Source organism: Sarcophilus harrisii, chromosome 1 (assembly GCF_902635505.1).
Source record: "Sarcophilus harrisii chromosome 1, mSarHar1.11, whole genome shotgun sequence".
Taxonomy (NCBI): domain Eukaryota; kingdom Metazoa; phylum Chordata; class Mammalia; order Dasyuromorphia; family Dasyuridae; genus Sarcophilus; species Sarcophilus harrisii.
Genome location: NC_045426.1, coordinates 277,741,857 through 277,762,238, shown reverse-complemented (window position 1 = coordinate 277,762,238; position 20,382 = coordinate 277,741,857). Strand labels below are relative to the sequence as shown.

The 20,382-nt window shown below is 35.9% G+C and overlaps 1 protein-coding gene across 3 annotated transcripts in view; it reads left to right on the top strand.

Annotated features, from left to right (window-relative positions):
• Positions 1-526: 526 nt before the first annotated feature.
• SUSD1 (sushi domain containing 1) overlaps positions 527-20,382 on the top strand; it is a 296,420-nt gene continuing 276,564 nt past the window's right edge. For all 3 annotated transcript variants that reach the window (XM_031942900.1, XM_031942890.1, XM_031942907.1), the window contains exon 1: positions 527-800. In XM_031942900.1, the coding sequence (XP_031798760.1) occupies positions 647-800 (154 nt within the window). In that variant the 5' untranslated portion in view covers positions 527-646. The remainder of the gene's footprint in view (positions 801-20,382) is intronic.

The window sequence follows — 20,382 nt, the reverse complement described above, 5'->3', positions numbered from 1 at the left end:
TCGACAGCTATATATGTATGTGCATATGTGTGCACATATACTTATGTACACACACACACACACACACACACACATATATATCTTTTTTTTTTTTTTAAATAGGAGATCACATTTAGCCCTTATCAGGGCCACCACTCATGCTGGCCTGGAACTGGACCAAGAGGGAGGAGGGGTTAGGGGGACGGTATGGTTATGAAAGAGGAAATGTCAGTTTCAGAGGAAAAGGGAGACAAATGTATTATATGTGTGCATGCATTAACGTATGAGAAAGGGGGTGCTTACAAATAAGAAAGGAGCAGGTGAAAGGCTGAGAAAAATGAATTAATCATTGATTTGGCAATAGGAAGATCTACAAAAATATTTTTAATAGAAAGTACCAAAGGAATATTAGTTACCCAAAGAATGGGTGAGGGGCGCCCTCTCTTCCCCTCTTTTCTTCACCTACCCCGCCCTGCATCTCACAACCTACACACTCCTCAGTCCGGAAACTGCCACAGGCCTGGGCTACCCCTCCCCGGGGGGCGGAGGAGGGTTTATCAGACCGCTCAGGAGAAGCCCCAGTCCTCAGTCCCGGAGAGATACATAGGGCCCTGCGTTTCCCCCCAAAAGAGGCGCTGCTGTTTAGCGAACAGGGGGCCCGACGATTATGGTCCGCGAAGGCAGGGACCCTTGGAGAGGCGTCTACAGTAACGGCCCCTTCTTATTGCAGGGGCAGCAGGGCTGTTTTTCCCTCCTCCTCCTCCTCCAGCTGCTGCTGGTGCAGCTGTTGCGCCCAGCTGGCCGCGCCCTGGGCGCCCCGGGTAAGTGAGCAGGCTTCCCTGCAGCTGGGTATCACTGAGGGCGGATGGAGACTAGGGCGGCTCCCGAGGCCGGAGTCTGAGCACTTTATAGCGCGTGTAGTCCCGGGGAAAGGCAGACACACCCATCTCAGAACACCCAAAGGTGGAAGGAATTGCACCCACCTAACCCTGTTGACCTAGGGACAACTCCAAAGGCCCGTGTCTCTGGAACAGAATGATATGGTTATTTTTAATCAGTCTCTCTCCTTGGCATTCTCTCCTTTACTTGTCTGTCTGTCTTTGTCTCTTGTCTCTTGACTCTCTCTCTCTGTCTCTGTCTCTGTCTCTGTCTCTCACATACTCTGTCTCTCTGTCTCTGTCTTTCCATCTCTCTCTCTCAAATGTGTGCGAGTATATATCTGTATATATGTACACTCACACAAATACACACATACACACAGCCATCTAAACTCCACCAATATTTCCATATATTGGATAAATTAACTTTCAAGATTTGTGACATGATACAAGGTTTTGCTGCAATATTCCATCTCCATTTAGAAATTTCTGTAATTCATATATAATGTTTATAATATACAAACCACATATAAATATCTAATATAAAAATATAATCAGCATATTTTCATATTTAATTCATACACATCCATGGAATATAGATATACATGCATATAGTGCCATAGTAAGCACTTAATAAATGCATGTTGATTGTTGACTAACTTAATCAATATTCATTGAATGTTCACTATGTATAAGAAAAAGGCTAGAGGATATGGAAGGACAAAAAGTCTAAGATGTATTTTCTGGTACTCAAGTCCTTTTGTTTGTACTTTTTGATTCCCTGCATTCAGTTCCTATCAAAATGTCCATGCTTCCTTCAAGACCCAGAGCAAATGCTCTCTCCTTCATGAAGCCTAGGGAGAACTGATTACTTCTACATCTGCTCTCATAGTGCTACATCTTCATGTTTACTAATGAATATTCATTTTACCTTAATTTATAGCTATTTTTATCAGTATCTGTTATCTCTCCTGCCAAATTTTAAGCTCCCTGAAATCAAGGACCATGTCTTATTTTTCTGTGTATTGTGCCGACACAATGAAACCTAGGAAATGATTCAGATTTGTAAGTTGTTTCACAATAATAATTTGTCAGTTTTATCCTTATTTTTAGTTTTCTGCCAAAATTTCCTCTGTGCTTCTGGAGAAAAATTCTGGCTCATTGATGACTTTAATGATCTTTGCAATGTTTGACTTCTCCACACTAATAGATATCTCAGTCATTGAAGTGTTCTCTTTAAATGCTGTAACTTTCACAGAGTAATATCCATTCTTAAAATCATGAGAAAATAGAGAAGAGAAATACATATCAATGACATGAGAGGTAGTACTCAATTGACAGAGAACTAATTAAATTTGGGGAGTTAGCTTATTTTATCTGGTCAGATGTTCTGAACCAGCCTATTGTCAATAAAAATACACATGAATAAATATTGCTGTCTCAGAATAAAACCATATCAAAACTCTTGCATGTCCCAAGTGACTTGCCAACCACTGTTACAATGAGAAATTGGTAAGATTTCCTATTTCCTCAAATAGGGATATTTACATTTTAATAGGGGACTGTATCCAAATTTAAAGAAATGGCTACTTTCTTTGGATTAATGAGATAGGGAAGAGTTTTCCTTTCTTTTCCCACTTAAGTAGGGAAGCCTTCTCCTCTATGCTCAAATAATAGCAGTAAGGTGGTTAAATGAAAGGAATATATTGAAAAAGGAAGATCTCTGCTCTCATTCTAGCTTTGCCATTTGTTTATTTATTTAACCTTTTTTTTTTTTTTTTTTTTGAGACACAATTGGGATTAAATATCTTACCCAGGGTCTCACAGCTAGTAAATATCAAGTGTCTAAGGTTGGATTTGAACTCAGGAACTCCTGACTCCATGGCTGGTGCCCTATCCACTATGCCATCTAGATGCCTTGCTTTGCCATTTATTAACTATGTAATCTTGATCTACTAAGTTTACTAGCAATTAGCATTTATCAAGTACCTACTATGTGCCAAGCTTTGTGCTAAGCATCAGGGATACAAAGAAAGGCAAAAGAAAACAGCCATTGTTATCATGATATCAAGAATAATGAAGGAAATGATATGCCAACAATTATTTATTTAAGCTTTCTGGACTTTACTTAATTTCTAAAATGAAGGGGTTTATTAAGTCATTTTTCAGTTGTGTCCAATTTTCTGGGGACACTGGAGTTGTTTGTTATTTCAGCTTATTTTACAGATGAAGAATCTGAGTCACACAGAATGAAATGACTTGCCCAAAGTCATAGCCAGTGAATTCTGAGGCTGGATTTGAATTCATAAAAATGAGTCTTCTAAGTCCCCATCCACTATGCCCAAAATAAAAGGGTTAGAGTCAATAATATCTTTTCTAACTATAATACTTTCTTCTGTGAAATAATATCGTGCAGGAAAATATTTAATGCTGTCAGCCATATACATGTGTTTATTTCCAAAGACCCAGCTGTGCTGCTGTTTGTTATGCATACTTCTCCCAAAAGAATGCTTTACTCTTTGGGTATGGTCATTTGTCCTATTGAAATAATTGGTCAGTATTTATCATGTTATTCTTCTAAGACAGCTAATATGGGTAAAGAAACTAGGTGCATACTCAGAAATTGGTAACATGGGAGGGAACTACTTTGGGAATTATAATCTTGCTGACAGGTCCTATAAGGGGAAGTCACTTTTTATATAAAATTTATTAACTGAGGACAATGAGGAGTTGGTCTGGTGTGTTATGGCCTTAAGGAAGGTATCCTTGGAAAGCAAAACAAATTTAAACCAAACTTGGTTGTTGATCTTGGTCTGTCTGTAGTCATTGTTGAATTAATTGATTTTTTTTTTTTTTAGTTATTCATTAGTCAGACATTACAAGTGGACTTTCAGTATTAATTACACATGAGAAGTTGGGACAAACAGTTACTTGGCAGACAGATGGTTAGGTACTAGCTGACCATGAGCTCCATGAGGCAACATGAGTGTGACACAGTTGTTATGAAAGCTAATGCCATTTTAGGCTAATTTAAAGGTAGCACTTAGATCAAGGAAGGTGATAAACTTCCAGTTCTCTGTACTGGTGGTTTGTATTAGTTTCACTACTTTTTCTCTCCCTTCTTTTATTTGTGTTTACTGTTTAATTTTTTTTTGTCAAATAAGTATTTTTATTTGTTTTGTACATATATTTAGTTGATTTTTAAATGTACATATTATATATAACAAAATCTAAATATATATTAATATGTATATTTATTTTATTTTGTACATACATTTTATTGTTGAGTTTTATATTTTTCTCATTGACATGTAAAATTTTTAAAAATCATTTATTTATTTATTTATTTATTGCTGAGGTTTAATTGGGGTTAAGTGACTTGCCCAGGCTCACACAGTTAAATATTAAGTATCTGAGGTCAGAGGTGATCTCAGGTCCTCCTGAATTCAGGGTCAGCACCCTATCTACTACACCATCTAACTGCCCTTTAAGATTCATTCTTAAGAATTTTGAGTTCCAAATTTCTCCCTTCTCCCTCCCTTGAGAAGGCAAGTAATTTGCTATTGTTATACATATGCAGGTTTGCAAAACATTTCCACATTACCTATGTTGCAAAAGAAAATATAAACCAAAAAAAAAAAAAAAACCCAACTCCTAAAATAATAAAGTAAAAATAAAGTATGTTTCAATCTGCATTAAGACTCCATCAGTTATTTTTTTGGTAGTGGATAGCATTTTTCATTATAAGATTTTTGGATCCTATAACCAGTATTGAATAATAAATTAGTTTAAGTAGCACTGTTATTTTTATTGTATTGGTAAATGTCATGCTTAAGGGATAGCAGTCAAGTTGTCAAAGTGTCTTGAAATCATGTATTCTGGGTCAGACCTAATATAAGCTTTTCCAATGATACAGGTTCAGAATTAGAATGCAGTGTAATACTAACTATACAATGAATTGAAAACTACTTAGAACAAGGTTAAAAGAGATACAGGTCTTAGTTCTACTAAGAATTATTATGCTGTTCCATTTTACTTCCACTTTCAGACATTGGGTCAGAAAGGAAACTGCAGGGAAATGAGAATTCCATTAAATCTTCAGAGCACCAACTCCCCATAGACTGGACTTTTTATACTTTTGAGTAGTAAGGAAGACAAGCCAGTTATTCACTTTGAATAACTGAACCAATCCAAATCTATAGATGATCTCCTAGTCCTCTTAAAAGGAAACCAGCTCAGAATACATAAAATACACATTGTTCCTACCATATTTTCTCCTGTAGGCAAAGTGCTTCCCAAATTTCTAAGTGATCTTCATCACTATAATGGTTTTAAAACAGTTTTAATCTCAGGGGGAAGCCCAGCATGAGGAACACTGCTGGAAAAGCTTAATGCAAATATAAGAACACAAAACCATTTTTCAAAAAGTCCTTTAAAAAATACAATCCACACAGCTTAGAGGATTATGTTAGAGGAAGTCCCTAAAGAGTCTTCCAATGTAAAAACAAAACAAAACAAAGATGAATGGGACCAGCACCAGGAATATCAAGGCTACAACATCAGTGCTGATGCCTCTAGCATCATTGCCAATTGCCATAGAGACCAGGTCAGAGACATCATCACAAGATAGTTAAGAGGTCATAACCCATAGTCATGCAGTTTACTCAAGGGCCTGAGTTAAAACCAAGACTTGCTTTGTCCTGCTATCCACTTAGTGTTCCCTGTCCCATTTGCCAAAATCTCCTTTTTCCCAGGAGGCTCATGAGCAGAATTTCTGCCCCATGACCCATTACTGAGGAACAAACTCCTTTTTCCATTGTGCTTTGGTGAAGATTCCCTCTCAATTTTATTCAGGGGTTTGGGATTGATACCAAGTCAGCCAAAGGATGCCCTTTCTTCCAGGTGAATTCACCTTTCCCATAATGATGTAAAAAATTTTTTTTTCATAACTGGACCTGAGCAGTCATTAATTCAGTTATGGTAGATAACCTCAGATCTAGGGTTCCTGGCCAATCTTTCTTATAGGCTAAGCTGTAAATTCATTACTAGCATGTGAGGCACAGAGCAGAGGTATGGGACAGATGGGAATTTTATTTATATTGATTCATAGGAAATGACCATTGGTCTGTCCTGGAGAGTATTGGCCTGAACAATTCTCTTTGGGGTCAGGACCAATGAAAGAATCTTGCTTATCCTTCTTATTATCTAAAGTTGTCTCCTACTACCCAGAACTATTAGGAGGGCATATTGGTATCCATGAGAGACATTAAAAGCTCTCTGATGAATTGTAAACGGCATATAATGTTTTATCCATCCCAAAGCACTTTCCAAACTTTTTATTCCTTAGTCCCCCAAATTCTTTTTAAGAGCCAAGAAACTACTGTTCTAGAACTATCTTCTTTCTTATTGTGGCATTGATTTACTATAGATATAGCATCTGGAAGATAGGATATCCAGGCTTAACATTCAGGGCTGGGATGATAAAATTGTTTTAAAAGTCTGGGTTAGTGTTCAATAATGCCAGCAGCTTGAGGATGGTATGAGACATGGAAAACCCATTGGATGTGAACCCAATTGTAGTGAGTCTAATCTTGGATGTACATAACAGTAAAATGCGAGTATTTAATCAAAAGGAGTAGTGTGAGGAGATCCATAAGAAGGATGTGCTCTGTAAGAATTTTTCGGATGTTCACAATAGTGAATTTAACTGGCTCTTTAATTTTATATCTTGAAGAGGAGTTTATTGCAACAAAGGCAAAATATTTATCCTGAGTTAGGGAGAATAAGACCAATTTTTACCAACCACAGGTAGGGTGGGATCCTGCCATACTAGTCCTTCAAAGGCAGAAGCTCTGATTGGCACAAGGAACATGATATCATTGACCAGAAGTAACTGCATTGTCCTTAGTAAAGTGAATTATATGGTCTTGTCTCACCACAGTATAGTGTCATGATCCCCAGGTATAGATTGATGATGAACCCAATCCCCAATTTCTGCTCTTTTCATTAGAGCATCAATTTGATTCCTCAATTAATAATGTCTCTGATAAGCACTAACATGCCCTAAAAACAACTGTATGTGATGAGAAGTGTTATCCAGACTATCCTGCATCACTCTATGTATAAGTGGCAAATCTGAATGAAGGGAGATGGTTCCATAACAATGAGTGCTCAGTAATAGTCCAGAAACTAATTTTCAGAACTGCTAATTGCTGGAGATACAAAGAAAACCCAAATACAGTTGTTCTTGAGGTACCCACAGTCAGAGATAATATGCAAACAACTATATACATACACACAGGCATACAAATGCATAAAAATAAATTGGAGGTAGTCTTAGGGGCTAGCCAGGTGGTGCTTTGCTGAGCCTGGAGTTAGGAAGACCTGAATTCAAATGCAGACTCAAATCCATCTTACTAGAATCTACTGGGTCACTTAATCCTGTTTGCTTCAGTTTCTTCACTGCAAAATGAGCTAAAGAAGGAAATGGCAAACTTTATTTCTCCAGTACTCAAGCATCTTTGCTGAGAAAACACCCAGAAGGAATCATGAAGAATAGCTCATGATTGAAAAATGTCTACTGTCTTTGAGGGAAGGTATTAAAATTAAGGAGAATTGGAAAAATAAGGAGGTGAAACTAGCTGAAATTTGAAGGATCTCAGAAAAACTAGGAGTCAGAGATGAGGAAGGAGAGCTTTCCAGGGATGGACTCAGCCAGTGACTCCCAGGAATAACCAATATCTAGACCCATGATACACTTCCTTTGATTAGCCTTGGGGCAAGGCATATTTCATCCACCCCCACTTGAGCAAGGGTGCTACTTCTCTTGACAAGTAGGTGATTCATCATTTGCCGACAGAGGTATTATTAAAACTGTATTGAGACATCAAAGACCATGGATTTAAAGGTTCTTCCATTCAGAACTTCTGACTGAAATTAGAGTACCCTTGAAGAAATATTGAGGTAGAAGAGTAGTCCAGGTGTCTAAGTCTAGCAGCCTGTTTAGAACCAGTTTAGGGGAATGTCAACCCTTCTTCCCCTAAGTAGACTCAGCCAACAACCCCTCAGGCCTGGTTATCAAAACTGGTGGGAGCAGGGCTTTTGGGGGATATCCCAAATCTAAGTTAAGCAGAAGAACCTTTAAATTAAGGGTCTTTGATGTTTCAATACAATTTTAATAATACCTCTGTAGGCTGATGATTAATCATCTGCTTGTCAACTCCTTTTAAGAGTCATACCCAAATCTTCTTTCAGGACAAAATATTGTTACTTTCTGTCCATCTAATTCTGTACAGCACTTCTCATCATCTCCAATTTGTATTGATGGCTTCATTTGCTTAGATAGCTACTCAGCACATTCCAGCTGATTCACTTAATTTTGCAATAGCAAATACTCTGTAAACTCTTTAATCTGATGGACTTCACAGCTGAAGGAAATTCTGTATTACTACTCTTAGGTCACATTCTCATTCACTATCATTCTTTTTTTAAAAATTTATAATAGCTTTTTATTTTTCAAAATATATGTGAAGATAATATTCAATATTCACCCCGGAAAAACCTTGTGTTCCAAATTTTCTTCTCTTCTTCCCCCTATCTCTCTTCCCTTTAGACAACAAGCAATCCAACAGAGGCTAAACATGTGCAATTCTTCTAAACACATTTCTCACACTTCACTTAGCATCAGTTCACATAAATCTCTCCAGGCCTTTCTGAAATCAGCCTGCTTATCATTTCTTACAGAACAATAATATTCCATTACAGTCATATATCATAACTTATTCAGCCATCCCCTACTGTTGGGCAACCACTCAGTCTCCAGTTTCTTGCCACTACAAAAAGAGTTGCTAACAAACATTTTTGCACATGTTATCCTTTTCCCTTTTTTAATGATCTTTTTGGGATACAGGCTCAGTAGAGACTGCTGGATCAAAGGGGAGGCACAAGTAACTATCGTTCTAATGAGTTATTGGCTAGCTGTTCAGACTTCTCCAGTAATCCTCCAGATTCCCTCATGGTACAAACCTGTCTACCCTCTGAACCACTTTTAGAGAAACTTCTTGTGAGAGAGTAGTATCATAGGAAATAGTAATGGGATCAATTGAAGGTTTTCTTAGTACCAGAGAGGTTCCCAATTCTCATTGTCACTTCTATTCCCACTATCTTTCCTTATCACCTTAATCTCAATGAAATTTAACACATTCTTCAGCTAGCCCTCTAAATCAGATGCTATGCTTCCAAGCCTATTGATTTTTGCCCATGAATATTGAACTTTTTAATTTAATTCAATTTAGAAGAATTTAGTTTAATTTAGTTTTGACCTCCCTGCCTTCTAGGCATGAGCCTTAAAAACTAAAAATGCCTTCATTCCTTTCCTTGGGTACTGAATATACACACAATTTTCATTTCTTCTTGGTTTCTATTTATTGATAATCCAGCTTTCCTAAAACTTTAAGCAAGAGCCAAAGAATACTGGTATTTGCTATATTTTTATTTTCCCTGTCAAGATCCTTAAGCATCCATTCGTCTAATTCTATGCAGTTATTGAAATGCTCCTTATTATTTCAGAGAGGGTTCCTCATATAAGCCTGATATAGTATTATAGCCACAAGTATCAGGCAGGCCCTTCGGTTATCTTACTGGGCCATCCTTTTCCTGATTCAATAACAGAATGAAATCCAAGATATTGCAGTCTATCTTAGGCAACCACTGACAAATATTCTGAGCCAATAGTGAATCATTAAGAAACAGGACTGTAAAATAACACATTACTTATGGACAATAAAATGAAATTAAAACAAATTTACTTAAAATAGCATTTAAAAGGATATAATCCTGCTCAAAAAGTTATCAAACTGTGCATACCCTTTGATACAGCAGTGTTACTACTAGACTTATATCCCAAAGAGACCTTAAAGAAGGGAAAGGGACCTATATATGCAAGAATGTTTGTGGCAGGTCTGTTTGTAGTGGCCAGAAACTGGAAACTGAGTGGATGCCCATCAACTGGAGAATGGCTGAATAAATTGTGGTAGATGAATATTATGGAATATTATTGTTCCGTAAGAAATGACCAACAGGATGATTTCAGAAAGGCCTGGAGAGACTTACATGAACAGATGCAGAATTAAATGAGCAGGACCAGGGGATCATTATGTACTTCAACAATAATACTATATGATAATCAATTCTGATGGACCTGGCCATCTTCAGCAATGAGATGAATCAAATCAGTTCCAATGGAGTAGTAATGAACTGAACCAGCTACGCCCAGAGAAAGAACTCTGGGAGATGACTAAGAACCATTACATAGAATTCCCAATCCCTCTATTTTTGCCTGCCTGCATTTTTTATTTCCTCCACAGGCTAATTGTAAACTACTTCAGAGTCCGATTCTTTTTGTTCAGCAAAATAACAGTTTGGACATGTATACTTATTTTGTATTTAATTTATACTTTAACATATTCAGCATGTATTGGTCATCCTGCTATCTGGGAAAGGAGGAGAAAAATTGGAACGAAAGGTTTGGCAATTGTCAATGCTGTAAAATTATACATGCATATAACTTGTAAATAAAAAGCTATTAAATTTTTTTTTTAAAAAGGATATAATCCTTTGATAATTAAAATGTAACACTACTTGCCTCTCTCTCCACAATCACCATACTAGCAGTATCACAGGGTCAGAAAAGTATTTCTTTTACATAATGAGAATTCTGCTAAATCTCCAGTTTACAAATTCCCCATAGGCTGAACTTTTAATTCTTTGGGCATTAAGGAAGCTATACCAATGATTCAAACCTAAATTCTCTTAACATCCTAAAGATTACCTCTCTGTCCACTTAAAGGGAAACCTGTCTAACCTCCATGTGGTAGCTGCTCCTACCACATCATGTTTTATGAGGTATAATTAGGAGAATTGGGAAAGTTTATTCTGATGTAATTATATTTAAACAACTATTTATTGTTGTTTCAGAGAACAGAAGTTAAAAGAAAACAAATTTTTACTCAGTCTGACACAGTAGAAAGAGCATCGTCATTTCTGGAAATAACAGTTGTCACAATCCATAGAAAATATTTTATAATCTAGAATATTGTGTAGGATCATTTACTTAAATGTTTCCTATCACACTTAAAAGTTCACCTTTTTCTTGGGATAGTGGCAATTTTCACAGAATTCCCAAAACAGACCACCGAATCTTAGAATTAGGACACTGAGGAAGCAAAGAGGTAAAAATGAAACAGTTCTTGCTCTCAAGGAATTTACATTTTATGGAAGAAAACAACACACATACTTATAAATAGAAACAAAAGATATGCAGAGTATCTAGTGCAAACCATACTCAAAGAATTTCCTCTTAGAACATCACTGATCAGTTGTCATTTAGGTTATACTAGTTCCTATCCTTTACATGAGGGTCAAATATTCTTACTAAGTATGGCCCTGCTTCTTGCTCAAGAAGCTGCAGCCATGCATTTTTGCTTTAGGATAAAATACTTACTCTTTTCTTTTTTTTTTTGGATTTAGAGATTTTCCCACTCTGGACTGCAGATTATATTTCTAGGGTTATGACACTTGATTAATACTTGTTCTTTGGACAGCTCCAACTTTCACCTCCATGTCTTGGCAGAGACTGTTCCACATACTTGAAATAAATTACCCCTTAAAATCCTATTTTCCTTCAGCATTCAGTTTAATTTGCAACCTCTTCTAAGAAGTCTCTCCTTGTTCCCCTAGTAGGCAATGTCTCCTTTCCCCTCTCCCAATTACTTTGTATATATTTTAAATTTAATTTTCTATGTATATGTTGTTTTTTCCAAATAGAATGTAATATCTTTGAGGGTAGGGACTATTTCATCTTTCTTATTGTATCTTAAGCATCACATTTTTGTTAAGTCATTTTCAGTTGTGCCCAACTCTCTTTGACCGTACTTCAGATTTTCTTGGCAGAGATATTGGAATGGTTTTCCATTCCTTTCTTCAGCTCACTTTACAGATGAGAAACTGAGGCAAACAGGGTTAAATGACTTGACCCAGATTACACAGCTAATAGGTGGTTGGGGCTGGATTTTAATTTACAAAATGAGTCTTCCTGACTCCAGAGTGGGTTCTCTACCTATGGCACCATCTTGTTGTCTCTAGTAAGCATTTAATACATTCTTAACTGATTGAATTGAAAAACATCCAGGAAAGGGGAACTTATTCTGTCCCCAGGCAGCCCATTGCACTTTTGCATCACTCTGATTGGTTACAAATTTTTCTTGACATTAAGTCTAGTTTTTCAAATATTACTCCTAGTTATGCTTTCTGGGGCTAAGCAGGCCAAAACAAGTTCTTCTTCCATGTATTAGCCTTTCATAGACCTGGAGATCAACTGTCCCCCAAATCTTTATGCTAAACTAATCCTTAATTCCTTTAATCATGTGACCTTTCACTGTCTTCTGAACAATTTCCCCTTCCTCCTCCTTTTTTGATTTAACTAATATAAGAATTTTCAGTATATGGATCCTTTCTAACATGGTAGCAAAGCTACTGCTTTGGCACTTTTAGTCTTAGAGAATTGCTTGGGGCACTGAGCTACTAAGTAACTTTCTTGGGGTTACACATCTAATATGTGTTAGTGATAGAACTTGAATATAGATCTTCCTCATTCTAGGTTAGCTCTCCATTAGATTATTAGTTTCTTGAAGACAGGGGTTGTTTTTGCCTTTCTTTGTTTCACTAGGGCTTAATGCAGTGCTCCTGTGGCATAGAAAACATTTGATAATGTTTTGATATTTCCTCTCCAGAGTGAATCCTGGCTGTGCCGCTGACTTCCCGTGTGACCTTGGACATAGATTTCACCTCTTTAGACCCTGGTTTTCATATCTATAAAGTCAGAGGGTTGTACAATCTGGAGAGTCAATGTGACTCCTTTGAACTCTGATATTCTATGTCTGGATAGAGGGGACTCAAAATTGATAGTTCATTGAATTTGACTGAATCAAATAAAATGTTGAATCCAAGTTGGGTTCTCAGAGACTGGTCAAATTCCTTTACTTCTCTTTGGCTTGTATGCTTATTAGTATAATGAGGGTTTGGATGATCTCTAAAGTCTTCTCTAGCTCTGATATCTTAAGAGTTCTCTTTTCTTTCCTTCTTAATAGTATTTTACTTTCCCAAATACATGTAAAGATAGTTTTCAATATTCATTTTTTTAAAACTTTATGTTGCAAATTTTTCTCCCTTCCTCCCTTATTTCCTCCCTCTCCAATACAGCAAACAATCTGATATAGGTCAAATATGTGCAATCCATTTAGACATATTTCTATATTTGTCATGTTATGCAAGAAAAAATCAGACTTAAAAAGAAAAATATACGAGAAAGAAAAAACAAATAGACAAACAACAATAAAAATGTGAAAATTCACATTCACCCTCCATAGTTCTCTCTCTGGATAAAGACTGTATTTTCCAGCCCAAGTCTGTCAGAATTGCCTTGAGTCATTATATTGTTGACAAGAGTCAAGTCCATCATAGTTGACCAACACATAATCTTGCTGTTGCCGTGTATAATGATCTCCTGGTTCAGTTAATTTCACTTAGCTTCAGTTCATGTAAGTCTCTCCAGGCCTCTTTAAAATCATCCTGCTGGTCATTTCTTACAGAATAATAATATTCCATAACATTCATAATACCATAACTTATTCAGCCATTCTCTACCCGATGGGCATCCACTCAGCTTCCAGTTCTTTGCCACTACTGTGGCAAAAAAAGGGCTGTCACAAACATTTTTGTGCAGGGTTCTTTTCCCCTTAAGAGTCTTCTTTACCTTTTCCCCCTTCCTTGTGCTTTCCCAAGCCATTTGCCTTTTCATATTCCTTGGATGAAATGAGAGTCACCAACACTATTCCCTCTGATGAGACAGAATCAGGTCTTATCATCTATATTGCCACTGCCTCTGAAGATCCTCTAGCCTAACCATTTGCCCTGTCTCTGTGCTCTTTAGACTCCCAGCACTGAAATCTGACTCACTGATGAAACCTGGACACTCTGAGTCTTATCATCTACCCCACTGCTGAACCCTTAGGACAGTCAGGCCTGAAAATTATCTCCCCTGAAAATGAATTTCCTGTTATTTCTTATCTTCTCCAGTAAAAATGTGAGATTCTTGATAGGAAGCACAGACTTGTTTTTTTCTCTATTCTCAGTGCTTGGCAGGTAGTAAGTGCTTAACAAATGCTTTTTCATTCATTTATTCATGGTACAAACCAGGTAGCAAGGGAATTGTTTGTCCTATCTAAGAGAGTAAGCCGTTTAAAAATAATTTAATAGATATATTTTTGTTTTTCATATAATAAACACTTCCCAACAAACAAACAACTCCCCCCAACAAAATAAATTCCCTGAAAAGTTGAACAAAATTATCATAACTGTCTCAAGTAGTATATGCACTTTCAACTTTTGTAAGTTAATGATTATTATTTTTTATTAAAGCTTTTTATTTTCAAAATATATGCATGGATAATTTTTCAACATCGACCTTGTGTTCCAATTTCCCTCCTTCTCCCTCCCCTAGATGGCAAATAATCTATGTTAAACATGGTAAAAATATGTTAAATCCAATATATGCATACATATAAATACAATTATCTTGCTGAATGAAAAAATCAAATCAAAAAGAAAAAAATTAGAAAGAAAATAAAATGCAAGTAGCCAACCACAAAAAGAGTGAAAATGCTATGTTCACTCTTAAGTTCCACACTCGGTTCCCACACCCCTCTCTCTGGGTTGTAGATGGCTCTCTTCATCACAAGATCATTGGAACTGGCCTGAATCATCTTGTTGAAAAGAGCCATGTGCATCAGAATTGATCATCGTATAATCTTGTTGCCGTGTACAATGATCTCCTGGTTTTGCTCATTTCACTTAGCATCAGTTCATGTAAATCTCTCCAGGTCTCTCTGAAATCATCCTGCTGATCATTTCTTACAAAATAATAATATTTCATAATATTGATATACCATAACTTATTCAGCCATTCTCCAACTGATGAATATCCACTCAATTTCCAGTTTCTCCTTACATATGTTTCAAAAATAAGAAGCTTCAATTAAAAAAAAAGAATAAAAAAAAAGAAAAAAGGAAGAACGTGTGCTTCAACTTTGATAGTTTGATAACAACACTATTGTATTTAGCCTAAAGATTATTGTTTTCTCAATGTTATAATATATCATTATATCTCAATGTATGTCATAATACAGTATCATAATGTTATATGTTAAGATTTGTCTGTATGTATATAGTTTTTTGAATTCTTCACTTCCTATTGTCTTTCCATGTTTCTCAAATTCTTTGAAATTATAATTATGGTGTAATATTCCATTTTATTTGTATGCCATAGTTTATTTGCCCATTTTCTATTCATTGGGCATATACTGGTTTTTATTTTTTTAGTTTTTACAACACATTCTTCTGACGTCTTGAGAATTATCCACGTATATCCAAAAAATTATTCTTATGACAAATATGTCTTCGTTTTTGGTTCATAAGCCCCTAAAAACCTTGTGCTAGAGAATATTTTGCTAATGTAGTTCAAATTACTATTTATAAAAAAAAGCAATAAAACTGTAGTATGATAGAATAAGTTCTGGGCTGGAAACCAGAAACTTGGGTTCTTCTATTCAACTGTAAATGATGGGAGTGGGTTGGACTTAATGAACTCCTATCTTTAAGGTTCTGTGACTTTCTGTTTTTTAAATATTCACATTCTTCAGTAATTCAGATTGTATTATTACTCTAGTTAGAATAAGTGAGGTGTACTTGATTATGGATGGATAAATGTCAGCTGTTATAGGGCATAGAGAAGATCAGCTTCAGAGTCAGGAAGTTCCCCCATGTTATGAAATCACAGGGCTATTCTAGTCCCAAATCATTACATGAACTCAAATTTTACATCTAATAGAATTCTATGTTGAATATGAATTCTATGTGAAATTTATGTGAAATTCTAAGAATGGTTTATGGAGATGCTGACAACTTTAGTCAATATAAAGTCGAGCCCACATAAAAAAAAAAAAAAAAGAAATAATTGCAGCATTAGTTTCAACACCAGAATATTTAGTTGAGTTGTCAGTGCCTATTTGTCATTTTGCATTCCAAACACTCTCTTGGGTACTTAGATTTGGCTCCATTTAGTGTTGAAACACTTGCATCATAGAAATGTCTGACTAGCTTTTGAGGAAGATTTCTTGGAAGCTCCAGATATTGGCAATTTAGCAATCTTGTTTTCTTAATCTGTTGAGACATATATGATTTTTCTTTTTCTAGTCCAAGCAGTGACTTCCATGGATCTTTGATTTTCCCTTTGAATACATATCATAACCCCTTTGCCTTCACATCCCAATTCAATCCTTGTCATGACTTTTCCAGTAGTATGCTGGTAAATGTTTAATAAATGATTCTTGGGGGGAAAGGGGAAGTATGTTAAACACATTTTAAAATTTAATCTACATTATTACTATTTTCCCCTCATATTCTTAAATTTAGGTAATCAACAAAACAACAAATCAAGGTCTAGCTTGTAGAATTTACCTATTTCTTAGATATAAATGCTGACACTGAAAATTTAATATTTGTTTCTCAAAAAACAATCCTAGCACATACTTATATAGTACATCTATTCAAGAGACTGGAGCCCTCTTTCTAGTTCTCTTAATATTTTGTTTCTACAAGTATAGTACTTGGACTGTCTCTTTCCCTTAGCCCTTTTTTTTGTTCATATGCAACTTTAGTATATTTTATTCCACTTCTTTAATGAAAATATTTATTTGTAGAATAATTTATCATGTATGTGTAGCATTTCTCCATTCACAAGTCCACACTTGTATCCTCCCACTGATTATTAACTAGCCAGATTTAATTTTTATAGAGAGTTTATACTAATATGATATAATAAGAATAATTGGTATAAAAGATCTTCCCTTCCAAATTGGAACACATTCTTTTAACATGCAAGGTTCTTGGGAAGACTTAGCATATGTAACTAAAGAGGAAACTCACAATTCCCTGTTATTGAACGTTCTTTTCTCTGTTTGTGAAGTCCTCATTAGTTGTAGCTGTCATCTGGGCCCTGAGGATTGGTGCTTTAATAGAACCCTGAAACTTCCATTCTTCAGTTTTTCCTCTTTTTTTCTTCTGTGTCTCTAAGTCTCCATTGCAGGTTGCTGCCATTAGCCTTTGTTTTGGGGGGATTTTGCTGCTGGCTCTGGTAGACACAGCCATTCTGATGAGAAATCCAGATCTTTTGATCATTTTGGGAGGGAGGAGAGTCAGAGTGTAGAATTCCTTATCTTCTTGCTACTCTCTGTTACAGACCCTGAGCATCTGCTTCCTTAAGGTGTTCTTGAGCCTGGAAGCACTTGAAGCTTGTTGAATGCTGTACACTTTGGATGCTCGGATTCCCAAATGACCTAATGTGTTGTATGTAACACTAAAGGTTGTGATTGATCCTCTTTAGCCAATCACAAGATAGTTCCTATATATCATCATCTGCTTTCATCCAGTGATCAAAGCACTTTACTTTTTCCAAATTGATCAAATCCTTGTTCATAACAGGTTTACCGCTTTACTTGATTCTGAACTTTACGTGATGAATGAGCACTCATATCTTTCTGTTCCTTTTAAAAATACTTTCAATTATAATTAACAATATTCTATAATTAGCAATCAGAACACATCACTTAGAGAATATAATGTTAGAATAGTAATCTTTTGCATTAACTACCAATCTTAGGATGGATGAAAATTTGGCATTATTTCCCAGATATGATCCAGTCCAATTTCTTCTCTTCAATTCTATCCTTAACTCATTTTCCTATAGTACACATTCAAACTAAAAGTATTGATGACTCTCATTTCTAAAATATTGAGAATTGACTCAAATTTATAAGAATACAAGCCATTCTCCAATTGATAAATGGTCAAAGGATATGAACAGACAATTTTCAGATGAAAAAATTTAATCCATTTCTAGTCATATGAAAAAAAAATGCTCTAAATCACTACTGATCAGAGAAATGCAAGTTAAGACAACTCTAAGATACGACTACACAACTCTCAGATTGGCTAAGATAACAGGAAAAGATAATGATAATTGTTGGAGGGGATGTGGGAAAACTGAAATACTAATACATTGTTGGCAGAGTTGTGAACTGATCCAACCATTCTGGAGAACAATATGGAACTATGCCCAAAGGGCTGTTAAACTATGCATACTCTTTGATCCAGCAGTGGCTCTACAGGGCTTGTATCCAAAGAGATCATAAGAAAGGAAAAGGGACCCACATGTGCAAAAATGTTTGTGGCAGCCCTTTTTGTAGTGGAACTAGAAATTGAGTGGCTGCCCATAACTGGGAAATGGTTGAATAAGTTATGGTATATGAATGTTATAGAATATTATTGTTCTATAAGAATCAGCAGGATGATCTCAGAGAGGCCTGGAAAGATTTACATGGGATGCTAAGTGAAGTGAGTAGAACCAAGAGAACATTATATAAAGCAATAGCAAGATTATACAATGATCAGTTATGATGGACATGGCTCTTTTCAACAGAGAGGTGATTCAGGCCAGTTCCAATGGATTTGTGATGGAGAGAGCCATCTGCACCCAAAGAAAGAACTGTGGGGATTGAGTGTGGATCATAGTATAATATTTTCATTTTTTGTTGTTTACTTGCTTTTTGTTTTCTTTCTTATTTTTTCCTTTTTAATTTGATTTTTCTTGTGCAGCATGACAAATATGGAAATATGGATAGAAGAATTGTACATGTTTAATATATATTGGATTACTTCTGTCTAAGGGAGGGAATAGGAGGAAGAGAGGGAGAAAAAAATTGGAACACAAGGTTTTTTAAGGGTGAATGTTGAAAATTATCTATGCATATATTTGAAAATAAAAAACTATATAAAAAAGAAAGTTAAGTATTGATAGCCCAATTCAATGGATTGCCTGCTTAAATACATATTGTACATTCTTTGTTATCTTTGTTTTTCCTTTGTGAATAGCTAACCTGATTTCTTTTGAGTGAGTGTGAATCACAAGAAAATTCTTTAGTGTTTTTAGTTTTGGTTGTTTGTCCTTCTAAATGACCAATATCATCAGGAGGATTGACTTGAAAATGAACTGCATTTAAGTAGAACAGGGTTGTGTGAAGTCATCAGCTAAAGGCACTGGAGTCCAAAGGTAAGAAAGACATAGGTCAGAATCACTGATGATAGCCAGAATACAGTGAGAGATCTTAGTCTTTTTAAGTTAAGTTCTTAGATTTCAGTTTTTCTGAGGCAACACTCATTCAGTGAGTAAAGGGTAGATAAGTGTTGAGAGGCAAAAATGGTCTAGTTTGTCTTTACAAAAGGGAAAGATCTTCCCTCAGAATTTCTGGCCAGAACAGAAGCAATTGCTATTTTCATTCACTGTGAACCATCAATACTCATATGACAAACAAGGAGGGCTTGGGCTGGGACCTATTATTGTACAATCAGTGAGAGCCAGAGTGGTTTGGATTTATGTTCAAATAGCTCCCTTCTCAATAGGCTTTATCAAAGCCTGGTTTTCCAGAGCTCTATTTCAAAAATTCTTAGATAAAAACTTTACAAGAGTCAAAGGAGTTAATTGTCCCAGTTTTTAGGAAAATAAAAAACAATGTTAGCCTAAATAAATGGGGGGGGGTGCGGAATCTAGCTCCTAAGCCCCAAGATATCTTGCAAAGTATAAGTAATCAAAATTTAAATTCTTTTGGACAGAGTGCCCATATGTAAATATATGAATTTTCACATGGACAGGGGGTGAAGAGGAAGAAAACAGGTATGGGGGGGAGGGGAGGAAGGAGAGAAGAAAAAGGAAATGCAAACAGCATCATTGTCCTGGAACTAACCAGATGCATCCTTGAGGGTCACCTACTCCTCCTCACAGATTATTATTAATCTACTCTTGGTGGAATCAATACAATGCCATTTTCATAGATTAGTTTCTGTAATATCCCTCTCTCTGGTAAGAAATCCTTCAAGGAAACTTTCCATGGTCCATTTGGGGAGAATTAGTCTTTCTGAATTATGTCTCTCTTGATATTGATATCCAATTGCTAATAAAGCAATCCCTGTGATCATATTGCTCATAGAATTGTATCTGATCTCTTCAAAGAAGGTTATCTCTAAAATTTGTTTGAAGGTTTCATTTTTATTTTGAGTTAAAGTTTTTTTATTTTTTGTAACTCATACATCTTCCCTCCAATTATATGACTGTATAGGTATGATCTATTCTGAAAAAAAATCTGTGAAAAATCACCTATTTTTCTTTACTTTTCTTTACTTTCTTCACTTTAATTAAGGATGAATTAAGTGTAATACTGAAAAATCACTAGTATTTTCCCTTCCCCTCTAGCTCTGCTCTTGGCAACATGGATTAGACCAGTTTTCCCCTTAGAGATAGACAGAGTTATCTATCCCTTGCTCTTGATTGGCCTGGGAACCAAGGTTTGAGTCTGCC